The 21,280-nt window shown below is 37.1% G+C and overlaps 1 protein-coding gene across 2 annotated transcripts; it reads left to right on the top strand.

Annotated features, from left to right (window-relative positions):
* The first annotated feature begins 7,344 nt into the window (after window positions 1–7,344).
* On the top strand, window positions 7,345–12,478 carry SAP30 (Sin3A associated protein 30). Of its 2 annotated transcripts, XM_067745354.1 has the most exons (5): window positions 7,345–7,952; window positions 9,467–9,592; window positions 9,996–10,094; window positions 11,516–11,549; window positions 12,145–12,478. In XM_067745354.1, exons 1-4 carry the CDS (start codon window positions 7,632–7,634, stop codon window positions 11,531–11,533), a joined length of 564 nt encoding a protein of 187 aa, XP_067601455.1. In that variant the 5' UTR covers window positions 7,345–7,631; the 3' UTR covers window positions 11,534–11,549; window positions 12,145–12,478. The 2 variants fall into 2 exon arrangements, with proteins under 2 accessions (XP_067601455.1, XP_067601454.1); XM_067745353.1 differs by lacking the exon at window positions 11,516–11,549 and having other exon boundaries at window positions 7,358–7,952.
* The last annotated feature ends 8,802 nt before the right edge of the window (window positions 12,479–21,280 follow it).

Here is a 21,280-nt window from a genome sequence, read left to right as displayed (position 1 = left end):
ATAGGCCAAAAGTGGGGATATGGACTATAATCATTTGTTTGACTCAGAAATCCTCAAGCATGGGTTCAGGACTATTGGAACCCTTAACGACCTGAAAGAAGGCAATGAAACTCCTCTTTGGAAGAACAGAACATGATCCAATGCCTCAAATTATTTCCATAATTAAGTTTTCAAATAAAATGAATAGAAAACAATCAAAGATAATGGGATGAAAGAAGGGTCAAGAATTAGCCAGTACCAACAGAAACAACAGACAAAAAGACTTGATAACAAACATAGTCTTTATACCACTATGCTTGTTATGTTCATGAAAATAAGTCAAGCTTATAAATTTTGTCAAGGAACTGGAAATCATAAAAAGTGACATTTAAGATTTGAAAAATAACCAAATGGGAATTATAAAACTAGAAAATAGAATAGTTAAAGGTATAAAAAACTATGGGTAAATTTTAGAGCAGATTAGGCACACCTAAATAGAGAATGACTGACTGGAAGATAGGTTAAAAGAAACATCCCAAATGAGGGAAGGAGAGACAAAATTAAAAATAAAAAATATTGAAGATAGAGCAAGAGACATGGAGGATACACTGGGATAGCCTAATATATATATCAAACTGGAGTCCCAGAAATGAGTGAGAGAATAAGGACCCAGACAATATGTGAAGAGATAATGGCTGAAAATTTCTGAGAATTGATTAAAGATGTTAATCTATAAGAAGCCCAGTGAAGTACAAGCAGGATTAAAAAAAATAAAAGGCATTTTACTTTATGTGAAACCATAGAAAATCAAAGAGAGAAAAAAAATTTTAAAAGAAGCCAGAAAAAAAAAAGGTGATTCTGAAAGGAACTTTGCATTTTCTAGAAAGAGGGCAAAGTAAAGATTAATACTGGGCTAAAAAAAGTAAAGAAAACATATTGTAAGTTTTAGGGTCAAAAGAATAGAAAAAGAGTGTATAATTTCCAAACTAATTGGGGGGGAAATGGGATTATAAAAAAAAATCCAAAAGAAAGAAAAAAAAAGGAGAATAAAAATGTAGAGTAGGCACAACAAATATAAAGCACAAAAAGTGAAGGATTAATATGTTTGGGTTTAAATATATTGAAATATATTAGTAATTACATAACTGTAAAATAGACTAGTTAAAACCCTAGTAAATGCCCTAGTTAAACACAAAGATTATCAGGCCAGATTTAAAAAGAAAATATGCAAAACCACATGTTTTAGAAACATATCTAAGACATCAGGATACAGAAAGGCTGAAAGTAAAAAGATGGAAAAATATATCATGCAAACACTAAGTAAAAGACAGGTGTTGTAACTATATTGATAGCAACCAGACAAAATAGACTTTAAGGCTAAAATCATTACAGAGATTATGAAGGTCACTACAGAATGTTAAAATGTTCAGTTCTGGGTTTACATAACAGTTTTTAATTTGTATAAATAATATGGTCTTAACATATGCAGAAGAAAAATTGACAGAACTAAGAAGAGAAATAAATCTACAAGCTAAGTGGGACATTTTAATTTAGTAATTAGTTGGAACAAGGAGACAAAAAGTCTGTAAGGATACATAAGACTGATTAGTCCATTTAATAATACCCAATGGACATAAATAGAACACTGACCTAACAGCACAATATACATTGTTTTCAAGTACATACAGAATATTTTAAAAAATCAACCATATTGGTTAAAAAGCAAACCTCATTAAATTTTAGTGGATTTAGAGATACGAGACCATCTGTATATGTTTGGAAATTAAGACATCTCCATCCAAATAATTTAGGCATCAAAAATGATCATGAAGGAATTTAGATAATATTATGATGTGTGGGATGTAGACAAAATAGTATTCATAGGGAAACGTATACCTTCTAATGAACATATTTGTAAAGAAATTAGTAAAAGAATAGCAAAATAAACAAAGTAGAAGGAAATAATAAAAGAGAAGAACTGAAATAGAAAAAAATACCATAGAAACCATGAACAAAACTAAAATCAGTCCTTTGAAAGGTCTAATGAAATTGATAAAAACACTCTGGTGAGAAGGTAATATAGAAAAGTATCTTCATGATTTTGAAGGTACTAAGATACTAAGGAACTATTAAGTCACAAAAATGACCAGTCATAAAAGAAAAGATTGATATATTTTTTTCCACAGTAAAAGACTTTAGGGACTTCCCTGGTGGTGCAATGGTTAGGACTCCGCACTCCCGATGCAGTGGGCCGGGGTTCGATCCCTGGTCAGGGAACTAGATCCCACATGCAAGCTGCAACTAAGAGTTCGCATGCCACAACTAAGAAGCCCGAGTGCCGCAACTAAGACCTGGTGCCACCAAATTAAATAAATAAATATTTTTTAAAAAATTAAAAGACTTTAACCTAAAGTCGCCACCACAGTCAAAAGGCAAGTGATAGAGTAGGAAAGATATTTGCAATACATAACTTCGAGAAACGGCTCTTATTCAGAATATATAAAGAACTACAAATCAATAGAAAAAGTCACAAACCCAATAGAAGAACAGCTGAAGTCCTAAACAGAAGCTTCCAAAGAGGAAAGCCCAAAGACCAATAAACATATAACCTCATTAGTAATCAGGAACACTCAGTGTAAAATCGAGAGATAACAGACAAATCCATTGGATCGTTTAAAAAAAAAAAAAAAAGGCTTGTGGAACTGTCAAAGTTTGGAAGTACCCAGTAAAGTTGCAGCTATGCATACTCTATGACTCAGCAATTCTGTTCCTAAATACCTGTCCTATTAAACTGTAAGCACAGAGGTATCAGGGCACATGTACACGAATGATCATGGCAAGGTTGCTTTTAATATCCCTAAACTGGAAACAACCCCTATGTCCATCAACAATAAAATGGTTAAATAAAGTGTATTTTATTCATCCACAATGAAAAGAGCTAGTTAAGCGAGGTACAAGCAGATCTTCAAGACAGTGAAGAAGCCAGAGAAAACAATAACAAAGTACACGATTCCACTTTAAAAAAGTTCAAAAACACACAAAAAACTAAAATGTCTTTTTAGAGTTCATAATTGTGCGGTAAAATTATAAAGAAAAGGCAGGTAGTGAATACCAGAAATCAGGATAGCTGCTGCTGGCCGGTGAGGGGTTAGATGGAGGAGGAGCACATGCGGTCACTCAGGGCTGTCAATCAAGGCCAGCGGCACAACTGGTGGGACCCAATGCAAAAATCTTCTTTCTTTCTTCCGTCGTCTCTCTCTCTCTCGACATGTCATGGTGTTTTCTAATTTGCTATTTAACGTCGCTCTCCCTTGGGTATAGCGATTCTTTTTGGTCAAAGGCAGACCCTCACAGGCAGCCGCGGCCTGACCCCCAACTCAGCGAGGGGCGGGGAGAGGGAGGGGCTGCGCACCACAGCGGTTACATCCTGCGTCAGCTCGGAGTGCTCAGGCCAGTGCAGAGATGGGCAAGGAGAGATCCGCCAGAACCCAGAAATTCAAAGATGAATGGTTAAGAATTTCATGATGATGATGAGCACTGAACCACAAGCAGAGTGGAGAGAGTAAGGGGTCGGAAGGGGTGGGCTTCTGAGCCTCTGCCCTGTGCCTCTGCGCTGTTTGCATGCCCAGAAAGCTGGCCCTGTTGACAATGTTCTATTTCTTGACCTGGGAAGTATTTATATAGATGCTTGTTTTACCAAAACTGCTTAAATTGGACATTTATGTTTTGTGCACTTTTTTGGTGTGCTTGCTGTATTTTAAACTAGGTAAAAGAAAGCATGGTATAAAACAGCATGATCCTTAGCTGCAATAAAATAGAATTATTCATGTATAGACATGTATATACTGGTATATGCATATAATTGTTTTTCTAGAAGGAAACACAGAACTTGCTAACATTGGTTGCTTTTAGGGACACAGATTTGGGGAGATGAGCGGAAATAGGCTTTTATTTTTCATATTGAAACTTTTTGTATTATTTGAATTTACCATCATGTTCATGTGAAGATTATGTACTAATTTGCATATTTTGAAATTAATTTATTTAATTGCTTATTTTGCAATAAAAACAGAAAAGTTCAATTATATTAAAAGCTTTAGAGGGAAGAAAGGCAGGGGAAAATGCTTTTCAAAGAATATTTTGAATCCTTTCAGAAAGCAAAGAATATTTTGATGATGTCAAAAACACTCTTATAATTTAGGTTTCATAAATCATTTTCCATATTGTCTATTGTGAGGTAAATTTACCATGAAGCTAATGGATGTAAGGTTCAGAGTCCCTTAAAAGGCTTGTATCTAATTTTACATTCATAATTCTGTATATTTTTCTTAAAGAAGACCCCTCAGATTATATAAACTTGAAGCTCCCCAAAACCTGATTCCAACCTTGACTGTGAATTATACTTAGAGCAAGAAATTATTACCTGCCCTGAATATGAGGAGTTTTAGACATAAACAATGATCCATGGTTGTTAAGAAAATTTCTTTGTAGGGAGGACAGATTCACTGAAGAGATACTTTAAATCTCAAATTTACATGTCACCTACTCCAGGAATGTTTTCTACTTCTCAGAGGTGAATCATTTCCTTCTGTGTGCTAAGTCTGTACTTTTCCTCTAATTTTATTGAGGTATGTGTCTTAGTCTGTCTAGGCTACTATAAAAAATAAATACCATAGAGTAGGTGGCTTATAAACAAAAGAAATTTATTTCTTACAGTTCTGGAGGGTGGGGAGTTCAAGATCAAGGTGCTGACCGGTTCATGGCTGGTGAGTGTCCACTTTCTGGTTGACAGATGGGCGTCTTCTCCCATGGATGGCAGGAGGAGTGAGGTTGCTCTCTAGAGCCTCTTTTCTGAGGGCACTAATCCCATTCCTGAGGGCTCCACCCTCATGGCCTAATCACCTCCCAAAGACCCTACCTTCAAATATTATCACACGAGGATTAGGTTTCAACATATGAATTTTGTGGGGACACAAACATTCAGTCTATAGCACGTATCATGTGCTTGTTAAGCTACCTGTGAGCTCCAAAATGGCTAGGACCCTCTCCCAATTATTTTTGTACCCCCAGAGCCTAGAAAAGATCCTAGCATGCAATAAATGAGTGACTGAAACTTCTAAAATTACTGTATTGTCTGTAAAGGAAGCATAGTCACAATTCGTCACTTCAGTAAAATTCATATGAAATTGATATATAACTATACCATACATGAACTGATTTGATCACATTTGCAGAAGGTAGACTATAAACTTTTAAGGGCAAGAACCAAACAATATTATAAATTATTTTAAATTATATAAAATTACAAAAAATATGAAAATCCAACATCCCAATATCACGTTTGCTTTAGACTGTTTTTAACAAATAAAAACTTACAAATGGAAACCACCTTTTAGCCATTCCCAGATACCATCCATTGGCCTCTCTCCTAAGAGATGACCACCACCTTGAAGCTGGTGTGTGTCCATTCTATCGATATAGTCTCATTTTTACTATTTAAGAAAATACATCTATAAACAGTATTATTCTGCGTTTTAATACTTCAAGCCAACAATATCTAAATACACATATAATGTGAGCCACATGTGTAGTTTTAAATGTTATAGTAGGCACATTTTGAAAAATGGGAACAGGTAAATTTTAATGTTTTATTTAACCCAGTATAGCCAAAATATAATCATTTGAACATGTAATCAATATAAAAAATGTTACTAAGCTAATCAATATTCTTTAAAAAAAGTCTGGTACTAAGTCTTTGAAATCCTGCTGGTAGTTTATACATACCGGCACATCACAGTTCAGATGCTAAATTTAGATTTCATAAAATTTAAGTTGCAAAAATAGATTCCTAACCAAGTTGTTCCAAACATATTTAAAAGTTTTCCAATAACTGAAATCAGTTTTAAAATTTTAAATGAATTAAAATGAACAGTTCAGTTTTTCAGTCACAATAACCACATTTCGAGTGCTAATATCCACATAAGGCTAGCAGACACACCGTTGGGCAGTGCAGCTTGAAAAGATAACACAAATACTCACCATTCAGCATCTTTCTTTTGCCCACTACATTTTTTTTTTCTTCCTTTGCTATATCCTAAAACATAAGTGCATAGATGGACTGAATGGCACTGAATTTCAGGGCAGATGACAGTTTACATTTTTAAAAATTCATCTATCAATGTTTACTCAGTAAATATAAAAGAACTTTAAAAAAACCCTACTGCTTTCTATCTTTGTTTAAACAATGGGATAGTTAAACAAGATATACGTACTGATAAATAATGACGCGCTGCAATTAGCAAAGGCGCAGCTTTCGTACTAGCCTCTCCCAACCTTCCACCCCGCCCTCCACACGCACGCACGCACACGTACACATGCACACGCGCGCGCACACAGACACGTACACAGACACGCGCGCGCCGACGACGATCCCGGAGCTGCGCTTTCCCTGCGCTCTCGGTCGGGCGCGCGCCTTCGGGCTCCGGGAGCCCCAGGCTGACCGAGACTCGGAGGGGCTACACGTCCCTTTTAAATGCTATTAGACCGGCTCCCAGTTCCCTCGAGGAGAAAGCGGAGAGGCAGGGGGTGGAAGCGAAAAGCAGCCCCGTTAAGTCCACTTGTCAGCAGCTCCACCTCAAGAAGCGACAGTGTGCGCCCCGCAAGCCAGCGCGTTCCTCGCAGGGACAATGCGAGGATCTGGAGGCGGCCTCCAGCCCGACATCGGCCCCATCCCGGCGCCGAGGTCGGGACGCGCGTTTCCCCCCGGCAGGCGCCCTCACAGACAGTCTGGGGCGTCAGTCAGCGGAACTGCTATCAGATCCCGTGGTGTTAGCTGCGGGACCTCCGGGACCCGAAAAATGCCAGGGCTTCTCCTCGGTCTGGGTTTCCCACAAAAGCGTAGTCATACCAAAAACTTTTTCCACAGATACGAAAACAGCCCGAAACTGCTTTCCCACAAGCTCCCTCCCCTTCCCTCCTACTCCCGCCCCCCCGCGTTTTGTGCTTCGCCTCAGGAGTTGAGTAACCTCTTCGTATAAATTGCCAGCTCTGCAAAATTCAGTAGCTAAACACAGCCCAACTTCCCGGGAGAGACCAGAAGCCAGAAAACCTCGCAACCCCAACCACACGCCCCTGTTTTCGCCGTGTTTCACCCCCCAAAAAAAAAGGCCCGACCCGCCTCCGCGCCATGAATGCTGGGATAAGTAGTTCCCCTAAACCGCGAAGCGCTGGGTCAGATTGGAGCTCAGGTTAGCTCCCCGGAAGAAAACTACAATTCCCGTGGTGCCATGCGACAGAGTGGAAGGGGCGGGACGGGCAAGGGCGCAACGCGCTTGCGCAGGTCGAGGGCCGGAGGGAGGCGGAGGCGCAGTGGTCCAACTGCTGAGGAGTCTCCTCCATGTGACAGTGAGCGGCGTCCCGGTTCCAGGCGACGCCAGATTCTGGTTCCCGACCCCAAGCCCCGTCCACTGTCCCGGCGCCAGCAGACACCGGCAGGCCGGGGGCCCGCGGTGTTGTCCGGAGGCCGCGGGCGCAGAGTGAGTAGCCGCCGCCGGGCAGGTGCCTGAGGGACAGCCTAGACCCCGACGTCTCCCGAGAGGCGAGCGGCGCGGCGAGCGGGGCTTCTGTCAGCGCGTCTCCGCGAGCGCGGGGACATGAACGGCTTCACGCCCGAAGACATGAGCCGCGGCGGGGACGCGGCCGTCGTCATGGCCGCCGTGGTCGCCGCTGCTGCCGCCGCCGCCGCCGCCTCGGCTGGGAACGGGGCCGGCGCGGGCGCCGGGGCCGAGGTGCCGGGCGCCGGTGGGGTCTCGGCAGCGGGGCCCCCGGGAGCGGCCGGGCCGGGCCCGGGGCAGCTGTGCTGTCTGCGCGAGGACGGCGAGCGGTGCGGCCGGGCGGCGGGCAACGCCAGCTTCAGCAAGAGGATCCAGAAGAGCATCTCCCAGAAGAAGGTGAAGATCGAGCTGGATAAGAGCGTAAGTGACGGCGGGACGGGCCTGCCCTGCGCGCCCCGCGGGCGCTTGGGGAGTGGAGCAGACGGGACGTCGGTGGGGTGCGGGGCCCCCAGACCTGGGCGCAGCGCGAGCCCGTTCCGGCGTCTCTAGTAGGAAGGAAACAACAATGTGCTGCAACTCGGCCCTCCGCCCGCAGCCGACAGGCTCGCGCGCCACCTCACCCGCGCCCTGCCTCCCCCTCCTCCTCCGCGGAGGCCGGGGCGCGAAACAAAGGGGGCGGCCGAGCAGAGGGCCCGGAGTAGCTGTCCTGCAGCCCGGCGGCTCCTTGTGGAACGGAGGCGCCTTCTTTGTTTTGCTGCCCGAGCCGGCACTCGGCCCCGGGGAGTAGCTCCCCCGGTCTGGGGACAGTGGAGTGCTGGTAGGGCCTGACGCCGCGGGCGACAAGGATCCCGTTCCCCGTCCCGCGGGCGCGGGTGCAGGGGACGCCTGGCTGCGAGCCGAGCGGCCGTGTCAGCATCCCGGGCAGCCGCTCCCAACGTGGGGAGCGCGCAGCCTCTGCGGTTTTGCCCTCCGTTTGGCAGCCATCAGGGTTTCTTTCTTCGTCCTTTCGCACGTTTGTTCTTTTGACCGTCGCTGAGGTTTTTAGAAACGGCCATTTCCACTTACCGGAGCTCTGGGCGACGGTAATAAATAACAAGATGCCAGAACCGGCACACATTGTGCATCTTTTTAGCTTGCCCTTAGCTTAGAGGTTAATTTAAAAGCCTATTAGCTCAGTCCTCAATTGTTTGTTTTTTTTTAAGGAGTAACTGCTAATGTACGAAACCCGGTATTTCAGATGTTACGGTACAGCTCTCAGAACTATGTAATTAAAGTTTTCTGCCTATTCAGTTAGTTCCTCCGTCGTGTTCATGAGAAACTTTTCAGGTATACTTGAATAATTTCACATAGCTTTGGTTGGAAAAACGTATTACTGATAAATGCATTTATTTAATACGCAGAGAAGTTCATAGTTCAAATTTAAATTTAGGATGTGAAATCAGCAACTTATTTGTAAAAATGGATAGTTTTGTGCTCGATTATAATTTGAGTATTAAGTTAGCAAGGTTAGGAAGCATACATTACGGTATTTTAAAATGCTCTTTAAGTAGAGAAAATGCTATCAAATAGCAAAATTGTGAACAGCATCATTTTCCCCTTGTTAAAAAAAAAAAAACAGCATGACTGAACTAATCTAGTTCACCATCGCTGCAATTTGATGACAGAATCCAGACGGTAGGAATTTCTCGTTCTTCTCTGTGTCTCGCTTCCCTTATTGGCACCTCTCCCCGCCCCACCCCCAATCTTCTTAACAATATTACCAGACATGGTAGGTTTTAACTGGGTTCAGGACTGGAGTAGAAAGAAACGTGCGTTGTCTTAACAATGGCCTGTTTGGACTGTTTTTATTTTTAATAATTCACTGTTACATATTTTTAATACATAGACACATTTTACGGCAATCATAAGTAGTCTGTGAAACTTTTCTGTTTCAGGCAAGGCATCTTTACATTTGTGATTATCATAAAAACTTAATTCAGAGCGTTCGAAACAGAAGAAAGAGAAAAGGGAGTGATGATGATGGAGGAGATTCACCTGTTCAAGATATTGATACTCCAGAGGTAGGTGAAAGTTTTCGTATGTTAAATGTAAATCTTAAGTCCTCCATTCTGAAAGTTTTATTTAAAAAATATGAACAAATTTTAAAAATACTTAAAACATTTGAAAAATCTGAAAATGAAAGCAAAATTAAATATGGCCAGTTAACATGCAGTTACACAATTGGACTTGTTACAGTTTCAATTGACAACTCTTAGAGCTCTGTTGTCTTATATAAGTTCTTTTTTTGGTCCCTGGTCTTTAATAATTATGCTCAAAAGATTGAAGTGTTTAATACATTTGTAGTTTTGATTATATAAAAGGCATTTTTAATAATGGAGTTAAGTTTTCATTGTGTTGAAATTGCATTGTTGTTATATATAACAAAGCTAAGTCTTTAACAAATGATATGTTAATTTTTTCCAGGTTGATTTATACCAATTACAGGTGAATACACTTAGGAGATACAAAAGACACTTCAAACTCCCAACCAGACCAGGACTTAATAAAGCACAGCTTGTGGAGGTATATATGAGTTTTAAGCTATTTAACCTTTAAATGAACCTGTTCATATAAAAAAGGGTCATTAAATGCTAATGACATTGTTAATGTAGCATATATAACAATACCTTTTATCAGGAGTTAGAAAAATCAAAGTTAGTAAAAAAAGCTATTGTGGAAGAAATGTTTGTCTACCACGTAGGAAATTCCTTTGTGTAATGACTACTCAATGGATTGTGTGCAGTTTTCTAAGCATCTTCCAATAATGACTTTCAGAAATAGTGAGTGAAAGGTTTTTTAATTCTCATTCTAGAAACCTGTTTATTTTAAAATTCTATTTGTTAAGTAAACATTTATTGAACACCTAATTGAGGCATAATAAAATAAATTAATAAACTTTGATGTCTTTGTTAGAATTTATTTTTTGAAGTTTTTGATGGAGTAGGTTTTACAGATAAGCCCCTAAACAGTATTCCCATACCTGGCTGATTTAACTATTTCAGAACTTGTCCTGGTTGATGTTAGTTTTATTTGAAGCACCCATGTTTTTACATCTAGAAGATGCAAAGACTTGTATCCAAGCTTTTACTTATAGTTTCTTGATATAGGACTTGTAGTACTTCAGTGAATTTTAAAAAATTGAGTGTGTTTGTGTTCTCAGGAAATAATAGAGCCAAGAAATCTGTACATCATATTAAGATATTTATAGATTTATATGTTTGTACTTCAATCATATTTAAAAGAAAAATGCTTAACCTATTCGACAGGATATAAGTAAATATATAAATAAGTTTTCTTATATTCTTCAGCTTGAATTTAGTAATCCAACATTTTCTAAAATGTGCATATTGAATAAGATAGAAGATGAGTAGAATGCTTTTTAACATTAAGGTCCGGTATATTAAGGCTTTAGCCAGAGCTGCATCTTTCCTTCTTGCCTAGGCAACAAAAATCTAATTTTTCTTTAAATTTGATTTAAAAGATCACATCCTTTTTGGATTGTATAGTACATTAATATTAACATAAATATAGATATTGCCTGCCATGATGAAACTGTATTGATATATATACAGTTTACTAATCAAGTGAAGGTACCTTTGTTTTGGGACAAATGAGAACTGAAGAAATGATTATTTTAAATGTTACATTTAAATGTATATATTTTTTAAATGCGGAAATCAAACTTGAAGTTTTTGATAATCTGATCTTCTTTTTAAAAAGTTAAATTATTTCTAGAGTTATTTTCTTTTTTAGAAATGAGAAATCCAAATAGTCACGAGTGTTATAACTTACTCAGAAATGCAGATATTTACAAATGATTCCAGAGTTGAGTGACTGTCCTCCTTAAGTCTCTTAATTATCTTTCTCTTTAAGAAGTTTTATCTTCTAGAATCTAAATATGCATATCAGCGCCCCAGTTTAGTCTATTATACTTCTATTCGTAGTTGCAGTGCACAGAATGAAAAGGCAAGAAAGCAGGTAAACATTCTTCAGTGGACATCCCTTTTTCCCTTCTCATTTTCCATCAATAATTTTTATTCAGAATAATTTTCAGGGAACCTTAACAAAAAATATTGCCAATGAATGAATGTAAGTTGTAGCAGACATATTTGTAAGATAATTCATGATTTGTTTCTATAGTACCAAAGCTTTTTCAACTTAATGTTTATCCTTTTTCCATAAGTAGAGACTAAACCATTATATGATGCATGTGGACTCCTACATTCTGTTCTGTTTCATTGATATTTGAAGTTTAAAAGTAAAACTACTTAAATCCTAATCTAGATCTCAGTTATAAAATTCAAAATAAGTAAAAGGAAATACACATTCTAATTAATGTATAGTTAATTGAGTGGGCCAGGGGATCCTTTGAAATCACACTATCTCTTGTTCACAATATCTTACTCTTATATGCTTTTCATCCTGTTGGTTCTTTGTTAAATTTAAATTTATTTTTAAAAGGAAATAGCTCTTACCATCACACATTTTCTTTTGATGACAGTATTTTTTACCTAGTTTATAAAATCTGTTAATATCTATAATTTAATTTCCTCAATTTTTTTTTTCTTTATAGATAGTTGGTTGCCACTTTAGGTCAATTCCAGTGAATGAAAAAGACACCTTAACATATTTCATCTACTCAGTGAAGAATGACAAGAACAAGTCAGATCTCAAGGTTGATAGTGGTGTTCACTAGGAGAGATGGAATTGAGAGTAAGACTTGGATGTTCATGTTAAGACTGCTTACTGCTTTTTCACATGTAGAAATGTTCCTTGTGTATTTTTTCTACAGAAGATTTTCTCTGGTTTTATTTTCTTTGTTTCTGAGTCTAATATTTAGTTGGAAACTCATGTAAAATGAGCTTTCCTAGATTAAAAAATATTTTAAATAAAGGTTATTACTATTATAGTTGCTTCAGTGTATTTATTTTGTGAAACTTGATTTTTATTTTAAACTGACTTTTATTTAGGGACCAGTATTAATTGAGATTTTAATGTGAAGATTATTTTGTTACCTTTTTTCTTTTTTTTAATTCTGAGGAACTAACAGAAGTAACAGATGTAGCACATTTGCTTTCTCTGGGACAGTCTGATTTGGAATTAAGGATATCCTAAATACTATTATTTTTTAAAGTGCTTTTTAGTACTAACAGGTTTGAAATATCAGGAAGAACAAATAGTTTAATGCCTGCCTCCTTCCAAAGAAGACGTGATGTGTCAGCAAAGGTAAACACAGTGCTGAAAATTGAAACCTGAACATAGAATTAAATAGTTTGTTGTTTCTTTAAATTTTGTTTTAGTGAAAAGGTATTTATATGGCACAAATATAGAAAGAACCTCTGCCCTGCCCCTTAATTTTCAGTCATGTTCTGTACTGTTTACACTGCAGATTAAAGCTAATAAATTGGAGAGATCTAGAAATCTAACAAGATCTTAAAATTTTGGTCATACATAGCTCTGACTTGAGTTCTATTTTATTTCCTTTTTATATTTCATTCTCTATCAGTTTTCTCTTAAATATTTTTAACCTCTGCTTTTCCTGAGATTGTGTTATTTAACCAGGGTCTTAGAGTTACAAATCAAATTTATAGCTTGTGACATCAGAACAGAACAACAGTTTCAGTGAAGTGTTCTGAGATTGTGGTACAAATTTCAGGATGGAAATGGCCGAGACCATTAATGTAGCTCAGGATATCTCAAGGTTGACATTTGGGCCTGATAATTCTTTATTGTGGGAGGCTGTCCTTTGTGTTGTAGGTTTGGCAGACTCACCGGAGTCCACACACTAGAACCAGTAGAGCTCCAAAAGTGATAACCGAAAATATCTCTAGGCATTGTCAAATGTCCCTGGTGGGGACAGAATCACCCCTGATTGGGAACTGCTATGTAGCCAAATTTAAAGAACATGCTGGTTCAAAAACAAAAAAAAAAGAGAACATACTGGTTCAATAGAAGGTGAGTCTTTGTATTTTTAACTGTTCTGAGTGTATTGACAGCTAGAAAATAATGGTGAACTCTAACGCTACTGGTCTTTGTTTTTGCTGTGACCATTTAAAGATTTACTTGCTACTTTATTGATGAGCCAGAGCTTGTAATAATTGGTATTACAGAAACCTCTGGTTTCCAGTACTCCAGAAAACTCCATGAGAAGTTTTTTTCTTAGCTGTATGAAGATGAACCACATAGCTACAAGATGTGGTGGTTTATTTGAAGAAAGTATTACCTCTATATTTTATATTTTTACCTAAATCTATAAAGACTTAGTTTTTCAATCGAAACTTGTCTGTAGGCTTATTTTTTCCTATAAAACCACACTCCATTCTTATGAAAAAAGCTTGAAATTATTTGCTGACATTAAAATGTATGTTTATGAATACAATGAATCAATGTTAGTTTCATAGAATTATGTGCATAAAATGTAGTTGTATAAAAAAGTGAAGAGTAAGAGTTGAGTGTTGATTATCCAGTGAAATTAAATCCTCGTTAGAGCAATTTAAAACATGAAAAATTGAGAACTTAAGAGCCTCCCCAAAGATGAGAGACTCAAGAAGCTGCAGTGTACAAGTTTTACATAAAAATTTTAATTCTTTGCTGTTGGGTTTTAAAAATTACGAGTTTAGTGGAAACCTTTTTACTTATCTATATCTGAACAAGAAAAAGTAAATCTCTATAAGTATATGGTTTACTTTTAATATTAGAGCACCAGGAAAAGAATCCAAGTTTGACTACCATTGGAGTAGAATGTGTAGCAGCAGCTCAAGAAATAAGTTATTTGGTAACTACCTTTTACTGGATAATTTAGCAAAAGGCTAAAAATTAATGTCTGAAATAAATTTCTTTAAGAAAGTAAGCTCTATTATTTCTACATAAAGTTTTTTATTTAATTGATGTTAGCCTTTAATACAATTTGGTAGTATTTAGTGTATTCACAATGTTGTGCAACCACCAGAGCTCTATTTTAAAAACTTTTCCTTACCCCATAGAAACACTGATAAGTAACTACTCCCAATTCCACCTCTTCCCATCCCCTGATAACCTCTAATCTTTCTGTTTCTATGGACTTGCCTATTATGGATATATCATGTAAAGGGAATCATACAGTACATGTCCTTTTGTTTCTGGATTTTTTTTGCTTTAATACTTTCAAGGTTTATCTAAATTGCAGCATATATTAGTACTTTTTGCTTTTTATGGCTGAATAACAGTCCATTGTGTGAATTTGTTTTTCCAGTCATCCATTGATTGGAAAATGTGTTTTTCACAATTTGTTTTTCCAATTTGTTTTTCCAATCACAATTGGAAAGTCACAATTTGTTTTTCCAATCATCCATTGATGGACATTTAGATATTTGGATTTCCACCTTTGGCTATTATGAATAATGCTGCTATAAACATTCGTGTACAAGTTTCTGTGTGGACATGTCTTCCTTTTTCTTGGATATATATCTAGGAGTGGAGTTGCTGAGTCACATGGTAATTCTGTAACATTTTGAGGAACCTCCAAACTTTTCCATAGTGGCTGTATCATTGTACAGTCCTAACAGCTGTTTCTCCAAATTGCTAATACTTGTATTTCCTTTTTTTTTTTTTTTATTAAAGCCATCCTACTAGGTGCGAAGTGGTACCTCACTGTGGTTTTGATTCACATTTCTTTTCAGTTCCTTTGTTCATTTTTAAATTGGGTTGTTTTTGTCGTTGCTGAGTTGCAGGAGTTCTTTTTTTTTTTTGCGGTACGCGGGCCTCTCACTGTTGTGGCCTCTCCCGTTGCAGAGCACAAGCTCCACACGCGCAGGCTCAGCAGCCATGGCTCACGGGCCCAGCCGCTCCGCGGCATGTGGGATCTTCCCAGACCGGGGGCACGAACCTGTGTCCCCTGCATCGGCAGGCGGACTCTCAACCACTGCGCCACCAGGGAAGCCCCTGTAGGAGTTCTTTATTCTAGGTATTGATTCTACATCCAATATATGATTTACAAATATTTTCTCCCATTCTGTAGATTGCCTTTTCACATTCTTGTTAATGTTCTTTGATGCATCAAAGTTTAAAATTTTTATTTAGTACAATTAATTTTTTTCTTTTGTTGCTTATACTTTTGGTGTCAAGCCTAAGAATCCATTGCCAAATCCAATGTTATAAAGATTAGCCCGTATGTTTTTTCTAGGAATTTTATAGTTTTAGCTCTTAAATTTAGGGCATTGACCCATTTTGAGTCAATTTTTGTATATGGAGTGAGGTAGAGTTCCAGCTTCATTCTTTTGAATGAGGTTATCCAGTTCCAGCAGTATTTGTTGAAGAGACTGTTTTTTCCCCACTGAATGGTCTTGGCACCTTTGTCAAAAATCAATTTGCCATAGATGTTTTGTTTTATTTCTATATTCTCAATTCTGTTCCTTTGGCCTATATTTCTATTAAGCCAGTACCATACACATTTGACTACTGTAGCCTTGTAGTAGGTTTTAAAATCAGAAGGTTTGAGTCCTCCCAGTTTGTTTTTCTTTTTCAGTATTGTTTAGGATATTTGGGGCCCCTTGCAGTTCCATATGAATTTGAGGATTGGCTTTTCTATTTCTGGGGAAAAAAAAAAAGACCATTAGAATTTTGATGAGGCTTGTACTGAATCTGTAGATCGCTTGACAGTTGCCATCTTAAAAATGTTAAGTATTTCAATCAGTGACCATGGATTATCTTGCCATTACTTTTAGGTCTTCTTTAATTTCTTTCTGTAACGTTTTGTAGTTTCCAATGTACAGGTCTTTCACCTCTTTGGTTAAATTTATTCATGATATTTTATCCTTTTTGATGTTATTATAAATGGAATTGTTTTATTAATATCTTTTTTTGGATTGTTCCTTACTGGTGTATAAAACACTGATTATTGTGTGTTGACCCTGCTGAATTCATTTATTAGCTCTAGTAGTATTTTTGTGGATTTTATGATATTTTCTATATATGGAATCATGTTATCTTTAAATAGAGATAATTTTACTTCTTCCTTTTTAATTTGGATGCCTTTTATTTATTTTTCTTGCCAAATTGCTCTGACTAGGACTTACAGTACAATGTTGAGTAGTAGGGATGAAAACAGGCATCCTTGTCTTTTTCTTTATCTTATGAAGGCAGCTTTCAGTCTTTCACCATTGAGTATAATGTTAATTGTGGATGTATCGAAAATGCTCTTTATTTTATTAAGGAAGTTTCCTTCTATTCTTAGTTTGCTGAGTTTTTTAATCATGAAAGGGTGTTGAATTTTGTCAAATACTTTTTCTATAACTATTGAAGTAATCATGTTTTCCTCCCCTTTGTTCTGTTAATTTAGTGTATTACATTGAATTGTTTTCTTTGGTTGAACCACCCTTGCATTCCTGGGATAAATATCACTTGGTTATGGTGTATAATCCTTTTAGTGTGCTGTTGGGTTTGGTTTGTTAGTATTTTGTTGAAGATTTTTACATCTATATTCATAAGGGATATTGTTCTATATTTTCTTCTGCTGTCTTTATCTGACTTTGTTATCAGGATAATGCTGGCCTCATTGAATGTGTTAGAAAGTGTTCTCTCTTTTTCTATTTTTTGGAAAAATTTGAATAGGAGTGATGTTAATTTATCTTTTATCTTTTTGAATTCGCTAGCAAAACCATCTGGTCCGGGACATTTCTTTGATGGAAAATTTTTGATTATTCATTCAATCTCTTTACTTATTATAGGGCAGTTGAGGTTTTCTATTTATTCTTGAGTCAGCTTTGGTAATTTTGTGTTTCTAGGAATTTGTCCATTTCATCTATTTTATTCAATTTGTCATACAATTGTTCATAGTGTTCTCTTATAATACTTTTAATTTCTGTAAGGTTGGTTGTAATGTCCCTGCTTTTATTTGTAATTTTAGTTATATGTACTTTCTCTCTCTCTTTTTTTTTTTTAGTAGTCTAGCTGAGGGTTTGTTAATTTTGCTGATATTTTATTTGGTTTCATTGATTTTTTTTTGGACTGCATTGGGTCTTCATTGCGCATGGGCTTTCTCTAGTTGTGGTGAGTGGGGCTACTTTTCATTGCGCTGGGCAGGCTTCTCATTGCAGTGGCTTCTCTTGTTGTGGAGCATGGACTCTAGGTGCGTGGGCTTCAGTATTTGTGGCACATGGGCTCAGTAGTTGTGGCTCATGGGCTCTAGAGCGCAGGCTCAGTAGTTGTGGCATGCAGGCTTAGTTGCTCTGCAGCATATGGGATCTTCCCGGACCGGGGATTGAACCCGTGTCCCCTGCATTGGCAGGCGGATTCTTAACCACTGCACCACCAGGGAAGTCCCTCTAGTTTCTTAAGGTGCAAAGTTCAGTTGATTTGAGATCTTTCTTCTGTATTAATGTATATGTTTGCAGCTATAAATTTCTCTCTGAGTACTTCTTTTGCTGCATCCCATAAGTTTGGTATGTTTTATTTTTGTTTTCATTCATCTCAAAGTATTTTCTGACTTTCCTGTTTCTTTCTTCTTTGACTCATTGGTTGTTAAGGATGCATTGTTTAATTTCCACATATTTGTGGATTTTCCTGTTTTTCTTCTGTTATTGATTTCTAGCTTCATTCCATTATGGTTAGAGAAGATAGATTGTATAATTTCAATTTTTTTAATTTATGGAAAATTGTTTTATGGGCTAACAGACTATCCTGAAGAATGTTCCATGTGCACTTGAGAAGAATGTGTCTTCTGCTATTGTTGGGTGAAGTGTTCTGTATATGTCTGTTAGGTCTAGATGGTTTAGAGTATTGTTCAAGTCCTCTGTTTCCTTTTTAATCTTCTGTCTAGATGTCTATCCATTATTTAAAGTAAAGTATTGAGACCTCTACTATTATTGTAGAACTATTTCTCCTTTCAGTTCTGTCAGTGTTTCCTTCATATATTTTCTGGCTCTGTTGTTTGGTGCATATATATCTATAATTTTTATATCTTGTTGTGGATTGACCCTTTTAACTATAAAATGTCTTTCCTTGTCTCTTGTACAATTTTTTTAATCTAAAATCTGTATTGTCTGATATTTGTATAGCCATGCCAGCCAACTCTCTTTTAGCTGCTGTTTTTATGGATTTACATAGTTTTGATAGCAAAATTCAGATTATGATCTAGGCAAGTGATGGTGGTTCAAAATAAATTTTTGTCATGTTATTGCTTATTTATTTAACTGGAGTTAGTTTAAAAGTGTCAAGAAATGTCTTATATGCATATATATATTTTTTAAGTGTGTGTACTGTTTACTATAGAATTTATTCTTTGGGGATTAGGATATTTCTTTTTTTTTTTTTTTTTTTAACATCTTTATTGGAGTATAATTGCTTTACAATGGTATGTTAGTTTCAGCTTCACAACAAAATGAATCAGTTATATATATACATATATTCCCATATCTCTTCCCGCTTGCGTCTCCCTCCCTCCCACCCTCCCTATCCCACCCCTCCAGGCGGTCACAAAGCACCGAGCTGATCTCCCTGTGCTATGCGGCTGCTTCCCACTAGCTAACTACCTTACTTTTGGTAGTGTATATATGTCCATGCCTCTCTCTCACTTTGTCACAGCTTACCCTTCCCCCTCCCCATAGCCTCAAGTCCATTCTCTAGTAAGTCTGTGTCTTTATTCCTGTTTCACCCCTAGGTTTTTCATGACATTTTTTTTTTAAATTCCATATATATGTGTTAGCATACGGTATTTGTCTCTCTCTTTCTGACTTACTTCACTCTGTATGACAGACTCTAGGTCTATCCACCTCATTACAAATAGCTCAATTTCGTCTCTTTTTATGGCTGAGTAATATTCCATTGTATATATGTGCCACATCTTCTTTATCCATTCATCCGATGATGGACACTTAGGTTGTTTCCATCTCTGGGCTATTGTAAATAGAGCTGCAATGAACATTTTGGTACATGACTCTTTTTGAATTATGGTTTTCTCAGGGTATATGCCCAGTAGTGGGATTGCTGGGTCATATGGTAGTTCTATTTGTAGCTTTTTAAGGAACCTCCATACTGTTCTCCACAGTGGCTGTATCAATTTACATTCCCACCAACAGTGTAAGAGGGTTCCCTTTTCTCCACACCCTCTCCAGCATTTATTGTTTCTAGATTTTTTGATGATGGCCATTCTGACTGGTGTGAGATGATATCTCATTGTAGTTTTGATTTGCATTTCTCTAATGATTAGTGATGTTGAGCATTCTTTCATGTGTTTGTTGGCACTCTGTATATCTTCTTTGGAGAAATGTCTATTTAGGTCTTCTGCCCATTTTTGGATTGGGTTGTTTGTTTTTTTGTTATTAAGCTGCATGAGCTGCTTATAAATTTTGGAGATTAATCCTTTGTCCGTTGCTTCATTTGCAAATATTTTCTCCCATTCTGAGGGTTGTCTTTTGGTCTTCTTTATGGTTTCCTTTGCTGCGCAAAAGCTTTTAAGTTTCATTAGGTCCCATTTGTTTACTTTTGTTTTTATTTCCATTTCTCTAGGAGGTGGGTCAAAAAGGACCTTGCTGTGATTTATGTCATAGAGTGTTCTGCCTATGTTTTCCTCTAAGAAGGATATTTCTTATATTTCTTTGTAGCTAAAAGCTGATACTATAAACTTTAGTTTACTATATGCATCATGTCCCAGTTGCATTTATAGTCTACATAGTGAACTATAGTTCTCAATCATATTAATTGCTACTAGATTATCATATATGTGTTTGTGTGTGTGTGTATTGTATGTGTGTGTATTCCCTTTAATGTATATTTAAAGTAGACATCAAGTCAGTTTTATACCCATAGTACCCAACAGACTTACGTTCTGACTTCTAAAACTCTGGAAATGGAGATCACATACACTTCTTTCATTGAAAATTTACTATAGGTTTTTATTTGTAAAATTCTGAGAGTGTATTGGCTACATGTATGGCATGCATTTCTCTCCAGGTATACCACTATACCAAGTTGAGCACATTTTGGTGATACCATTCTATAGAAGTAAATTGAGGAAGCTAATTCAATGTTAATTTATTATACTTTTCTAATATCAGTTTCTCTTTAATTCTTTGACAGAAAAATTTAGGTTTAGGTGGTTAATGCAGTATGATTTAGAAATATATGAATTTGATGATTTTTTCCTTTTGGGAAAATTATTTTAAAGCCCATAGTATTTTACTGGTAAGATTATTTACATTTTAAAAGTACCTGTCATAATACTTTGCTAAGACAATTTATTATTGAAAGAACTCATGTATATTTCTGGGCAATTATAAGGAAGTTAAGGTTGCAGAATGAGCTGTGAATGTTCTTACCTGTCCTCTCCCTCTAAGAGTTGTTGCTCATTGTTTTGTTTCTCCATGTTGCTTCCAATTCTCTAATAATCCTTTAGGATTAGTACCTAATCCCAGTAAACAAAAATATTCAAGGAGTCCCTATGGATTATGATGAGGAAAAGAAAAATTTTATCAAGAAGAGATGAGCTATTAGTAAGTATTACTGTCAACTTTGTGCTCAGCACCATGGAATTCATAGTAAGAACAAGAATATAGAAAGTCAAAGATAAAAATACAGAAATTGTTATTCATTTAAGCATTTAACATATATGAGCTATCTGAAATGTACTTGTCGCATACAAGTAAAAGTTTGCTTTCCTAAAAAGGAAATAGATTATCTGATGCTATTAAATAAAGCAGTGGTTAAGACTCTAGATGCTAGAGGAAAACTGTCAT

The sequence above is a fragment of the Pseudorca crassidens genome, chromosome 7 (assembly GCF_039906515.1).
Source record: "Pseudorca crassidens isolate mPseCra1 chromosome 7, mPseCra1.hap1, whole genome shotgun sequence".
Classification (NCBI taxonomy): domain Eukaryota; kingdom Metazoa; phylum Chordata; class Mammalia; order Artiodactyla; family Delphinidae; genus Pseudorca; species Pseudorca crassidens.
The sequence above is the reverse complement of the archived record's forward strand: the minus strand, read 5'-3'. Positions and strand labels throughout refer to the sequence as shown.

Coding starts and splice junctions, on each gene's coding strand:
- SAP30 (XM_067745353.1), top strand. CDS start 7,632: ATGAACGGCTTCACGCCCGAAGACATGAGCCGCGGCGGGGACGCGGCC. Junction 7,953..9,466: donor AGATCGAGCTGGATAAGAGC/GTAAGTGACGGC, acceptor TTTCTGTTTCAG/GCAAGGCATCTTTACATTTG. Junction 9,593..9,995: donor AAGATATTGATACTCCAGAG/GTAGGTGAAAGT, acceptor AATTTTTTCCAG/GTTGATTTATACCAATTACA.